The 5672-nt window shown below is 36.9% G+C and overlaps 2 protein-coding genes across 2 annotated transcripts in view; one reads left to right on the forward strand and one right to left on the reverse strand.

Annotated features, from left to right (window-relative positions):
• LOC109843027 (HVA22-like protein f) lies at window positions 1273–2854 on the forward strand. The gene is made up of 5 exons (XM_020411960.1): window positions 1273–1563; window positions 1684–1710; window positions 1804–1926; window positions 2009–2255; window positions 2642–2854. Exons 1-5 carry the CDS (start codon window positions 1517–1519, stop codon window positions 2666–2668), a joined length of 471 nt encoding a protein of 156 aa, XP_020267549.1. The 5' UTR covers window positions 1273–1516; the 3' UTR covers window positions 2669–2854.
• Window positions 2990–5672, reverse strand: part of LOC109843026 (GDSL esterase/lipase At5g45670-like) — a 7900-nt gene continuing 5217 nt past the window's right edge. Inside the window, exons 2-5 of the mRNA XM_020411959.1 lie at window positions 4633–4757; window positions 4076–4321; window positions 3490–3742; window positions 2990–3421 (exon numbers count right to left, since the gene is read on the reverse strand). Coding sequence (XP_020267548.1) covers window positions 3198–3421; window positions 3490–3742; window positions 4076–4321; window positions 4633–4757 — 848 coding nt within the window. The 3' untranslated portion in view covers window positions 2990–3197. The remainder of the gene's footprint in view (window positions 3422–3489; window positions 3743–4075; window positions 4322–4632; window positions 4758–5672) is intronic.

Below are 5672 nucleotides of genomic sequence, written 5' to 3' on the forward strand. Positions count from 1 at the left end.
CCAAAGAACGAGCATGAACTTTCAAGTAATTGATAAAAACAAGGATGCAAATAATGAATTTAGAACATCCTCCGGTTCTTTGAAGCATGGAGATGGGTTGTCAAAAGTTGTCTTATTGAGAGCAAGAGCAAAGCATATACTGAAACTCTGCCAAGATGTTTGCACAGATAGTGGCAGGTCTGTACATTCAATAGTACCTTTTGAAATTGGCACCAGTTTTGGTGCAAATCCAATTTCTCTAGAGGAAGCAACAAAAATTTACAGTTTTTAGTGCCAGTTTACAGCATTGAGTTCAAAGGCATTGGTTCCTTTTCCTTTTTTTTCCCTTTTTTTTTGTTGTTGTTGTTGAAAGGGAATTATTAGTGGTTCAAGTTTAGGGTTCATAGGGTTCAAACTTTGTGAACTCATGCATGTATATTATTGTATCATGTTAGTTTCCCATTTCTAGGGAGTTTAAACTTGTGTTGTGACGATGCAAAAGTTCTAGCACTTTCAAGCTGTGTTAATCAGGTAACCCACGATTTTCTTTGCCTTTCATGAAAGGGAAGTTATTTTGTGAAGTGATGAACTTATGAGCTTGTAAAGTAATATGTTATTTATTATGTTAGCATTCTCACACCATAAACTTTTCTTTTATATCTTTCTTGTTATCTTTTCGTTATTACATTCTGACAGATAGTTCTAGTTGATTCTCTACAATTCCTATATTTTACAATTCCTATATTTTCTTGATTCACTTGATATGACATAATTCTAAACTTGCAATGATCAAGAAAATTGATGTATGGCCCCCAGTGATGAACTGTGTGATGGTCACTGACTCACTGCAAGAGAAAAAGAGCGAAGATGCCTCATGCAACTATTTTGTTTAAGTTCTTTCAGATACCGATGTTCTTTCTGAACTTGATATTTTGAATGCAAAGTGAACCTAGAATAAATCTATTTCTTTTTCTCTCCGGCTCTGATATTTTATTTCTCGAGAAACATGCACAAAGTTTTTATGTGTTCTATGGTTATTGGTGGTGGCTTAAGGAATAAAGCATGTCCAGATGATTGTTTTTTTTTTGGCATATAATATGCTAGATATATATAAAAACAGGAAAAAAATGTTCTTATTATGGATTCATGATTTGGGATTATCGATTATACAGTTTGAGGTGGAAGTGTCCAAGAATATTAATCTTGTACCCTTTGCTTTGGCTTGTTCTGTTGACCTTGCATTGCTGATCCGGAAAGCTACTTAATGAACAAGTTTCTAGAGAAAATTCCTTGTGCTGTACAGTATAGATTTCATTCTTTAGGTTCCTTTATCCCTTCTTTTCTTGGTAACAGAGGAAAGAAGTCTTGTAAGAGGTCCATAGAGAGTTCTTTACTTGTTTCTTCTTAGGAGGAAACTAATCTTTGCTTGTTAGCTTTCGTCTCCCTCGTCCCTCATACAAATGGAACTGCAGTTCTCCAATGCCATTATCAGGTTAAAATCTCAGATTTAAGACCAGTTCAGAATCACACAGATAATATGGGTGTCATTAAGGTCATCGCTGGGCATCTTGATGCACTTATTGGGTAAGTATGTCAATATGAACTTGTATGTCTGTATAAACTTAAGTTTTTCATTACATATGTCTTATTTGTTATGCCTGATTTTGATGACACTTACTTCTTTTACCTGTCATCAACAATCAGCCCAGGAGTGATGCTGCTTTATCCTCTGTAAGTAATCCATACATAAATGTCCATGAATTCAATAATTTTTTAATAAGTTTTTATTTCACTAAATATTTTCCTACATGATCAATGATCCAGGTATGCATCAATTCGTGCGATAGAATCCCCTTCCTCTTTGGATGACCAGCAATGGCTAACATATTGGGTCTTATATTCATTAATCACCCTTTTTGAACTCTCCACTTGGAAAGTCCTACAATGGTATGATTCAATTAAGCTATTAATTCTGAAGAAATACGAAACTAATTATTCCCTTGCTATTAATTGGCTTGATGCATGACAGGTTTCCTCTTTGGCCATACATGAAGCTTGTGGTGTGTCTCTGGTTGGTTCTACCAACATTTAATGGAGCTGCATATATATATGAGAATTATGTGAGGAAATACGTGCAGATTGGGACATTTGTCAACACAAGCTACCCTGAAGAACAGAGAAGAGTGTTGCAGATGATGAGTCTTGATGCTAGAAAATCGGTGGAGAGGTATATCGAGAAACATGGACTTGATGCTTTTGAAAGGGTTGTCAAAGCGGTAAAATCCATTATGCTAAGAATCTCAACATTATATCGTGTTAGATTTTAATTGCACGTACACCTTCTTATTATGGATTGTTAGTCATTTATTACCCCTGAATTATTTTATCACACAAAACCCCAACTGATTTCTTTTCTTTTCTTTTTCTTTTCTTTTTCTTTTTCTTTTCTTTTTCTTTTTCTTCCTTTTTTCTTTAATTTTTTTTTCTTTTGGGGTGCACTCTAGGGGTCTATTTGCAGAAAGGGGGAAAAAGGTCAGTCATAGGGTGTATTTGCTAATAAAATAGTTCAGGGATAATAATTGGCTAACTTACCACAATAATACAGGGATGTATATGCAATTAACCCTTTTGAAGATTGACTAATCTGAACTTCCTTTTGCAGGCTGAGAAGGAAGCAAAGAAACACTGAATGAGGGAGCTTAACGAACTATGACTCCTTTTTTTTCTACATTTGTGTGAAAAAAATTGTTGACAGATATATATTGGCTTTTGAGGATACAAACTACTGTGATGAACCATAAGGCTGATATGTTAAAGAAATATGTACCGGAACTGGAATGAGTTCTTCAATGTCAATTCATCCTTTTCTTGATATTCAAGTTATTCTTTACTGAGTAAAATCTTCGATCAGGATTAATTTGGTACAGTGTCATGTTAAAATACTTAGTTTGACATGTTAGATTAGTTTCCTTCAGGTATTCAAAATTTTACTTCACATCAGTCAGCAATATATCAGACACCATGAACCATCTTATATCAAATTCAATTATCAAATTACACAAAAATTAGCATCAACCTCAGGTCTTACAGTAACAATATCAATAAATTTCAGAAATCTTCACACGATAAATTTGGTACTTAACCATGTAACTGTGATAATTCTAATAGGAAAATCCTCTTGTACAATTCAATACTTATGGCAGAGTTCTGCAACCGAATCAAATCTGGGCAAGTCGACGAACATCCATAGGATAAGCATCAGATGAAGATTGTGCGCTATAAGTTCGCCTACCGATGAGAATGTTGAAAGCTTCACTTGGGTGAAAGGCATCCCAGAACAAATACTGGTTCCTATTCTGGCAAGGTGTTTGATAAGGCAAACAAGTGATCTGTCCATTGTTTCTCCCAACCCCACAGCACCCCTTGTTCGTAACTTCTAATCCTGTACAAAACATAAATTCCTAAAAATTCAATGGTAACTATAATGAGCAGTGCAATTTCGGTGATTACCATTTGCTGCAGAGTTCCTGAGGATATCCTGAAAAATCCCATAAGCATTAATGTAGGTGAAGTGAGCTCCATCCAGCTGATTAAACTGATCAACCATCTGTTTCAGTCTCTGATTGAACATTTCACAAGCCTCATTGATCTTATCGATGCAAGTTACACCGTTGTTGCTCAACTGAGCTAGCTCATTCGGACTGCAGCCAACTTGACCAACACCGATAATGGCCACCTTTCGAGCTCCATAGTTGTAAAGAGTCTATGTGCAAGAATCAACAGTATCAAACACTAGTTCGAGGCTAAAAATTTAAGAGTTAATTTGGATAGTCCCCCTGTACTATATATCATTCCAATGGTGCACAGATTCCCTTAAGTTTTATTGCTGCAGATAAACCACCAGCGTGAAATTCTTAGAGCTTTTACCCTCAGGAGGACTGTTTGTAAAGAAACAATTTTCTCTTTCTCTGAGGGTAAGAGAGTCGAATAAATTCACCTAGGGGGTCCCTCTGCGACACAAATACTAAGGGGGTCTATCCACAATTAACACACTCAAACTTTAGACTGAAAGATAGGAGAGGGGAAGGAAATTGACCCTAATTTGCTGAGAGTACTGGTTAATGAGAATATCAGCCCATTGTTCAGGAGAGTATTGGCTACTGGATGAGTAGTAGTTGGGCATGAAGTAATTGTTGAGGTAGTCATTGCTGCCCAAGCCTAATGAAAATATGCATTGGCTGAGATGATCGGCAGCAGAGTCTTCATCTCCCAGCATGTTCACTATTTGCTGTGATGCTTGTACATAGTTCTGCACCTGCCCACCAAAGCTTATTCTTCCCCCCTGTAAGAGGGAAATCATCGAATAAGGTTATCATTATGAGCTAATAATGCATGTCGCACAGACATAGGTGCCCTCGACGGTCTGCAACTGTCACTTGTGTGCGACTAACTTGTTGTAATTTTTATTGGCGAGTGTAGTAGCAACAGTTTGGTACAACTTTAAAATACTAGAACTTGTAGAGGTGACTGCAGTTCTAGCTGTTTCATTCCACATGCAACTTCTCTTATGCGACATGTTTTCACTTTTAATAAGCTAGAAAAAGAAAATACTGTTGAGTTTCTTTGGATTTTTTACAACATTTAAATGCTTACCAACTGTTGCCCAGTTTCATCTCTTATTCCTGCAGCAGCAGATGCAAAGTTCACACCGGTGAGAAGTTGATCTCCGCTCGCGCTTGCATATGGTGGAATGAAGCTCTCAAATCCCAAAAGTTGAGCTGAATTCATAGGATGTTTGGAATTAGTTTACAAACTGGAGAGATTATGTCAACGACAAAGAAAGAGAATTTATCGTGATATTTAACTTAATCATTTATGATACGTAATTAAATTGGCACACAACGCTATGAAGATTTACGTACGGCCATCCTTTGAGACAGTTGTTTATGTCATACGCCTGTGTGATTCAGTGAACACCACTGCAACTACCTTGCATTGTATGCTTCTGGTCCACGCACTTTGGGTGCGAGATTGGGTCAGAATCGGGCTTGCGCATCCAGCAGCACCTCGATCTAATTGAGAGCAGTTTTCATTTAATGCTCTCATTCATTACATGTCCTGTAGATATTGGCATAACTGTATGGATCTCATAAAGATGACTAGGGGGCCTAGTCTTAGAGGTATACCCGTGTACTATACTACTATGTGGGGCTAGCTATTTGTTACCTCTGTACCTTTAGAGATTTGCTACAGAGACTCAAAATATAGGACCAACAGGGAGGACAGGTGATGTGTCTTTTTTCTATCGCATAATGAGCTAGCCATAATTAATGATGACCAGCTTATTATGCAATAGGAGGGAATACCTCACATGTCCCCCTGTTGAATTCCCTTATTTTGGGTTCTTGGGGAATTTTTCATACCTTTATACTTCATGACTCTGTTACCATGTCACATGAAGCGTTCACGAAGAGAGATTCTCTGATACTTTGAGTTTATTTGTGAGGGAGAGAGAGTATTCTCTTGTAGGTGTCTCAGAAACCTTATGGTTTTTTTGAGTTAATTTGATTGTTTGTCTCTATTTAAGGCTCATTAACCCCCACTTAGATCCAACTCAGATTAATGCCCTAATTTGTAATCTCTTTGTTTTACACTGGATTGAATATTAGCCTTATCGGTACACTAACTAATCA

Source organism: Asparagus officinalis, chromosome 5 (genome assembly GCF_001876935.1).
Source record: "Asparagus officinalis chromosome 5, Aspof.V1, whole genome shotgun sequence".
Taxonomy (NCBI): domain Eukaryota; kingdom Viridiplantae; phylum Streptophyta; class Magnoliopsida; order Asparagales; family Asparagaceae; genus Asparagus; species Asparagus officinalis.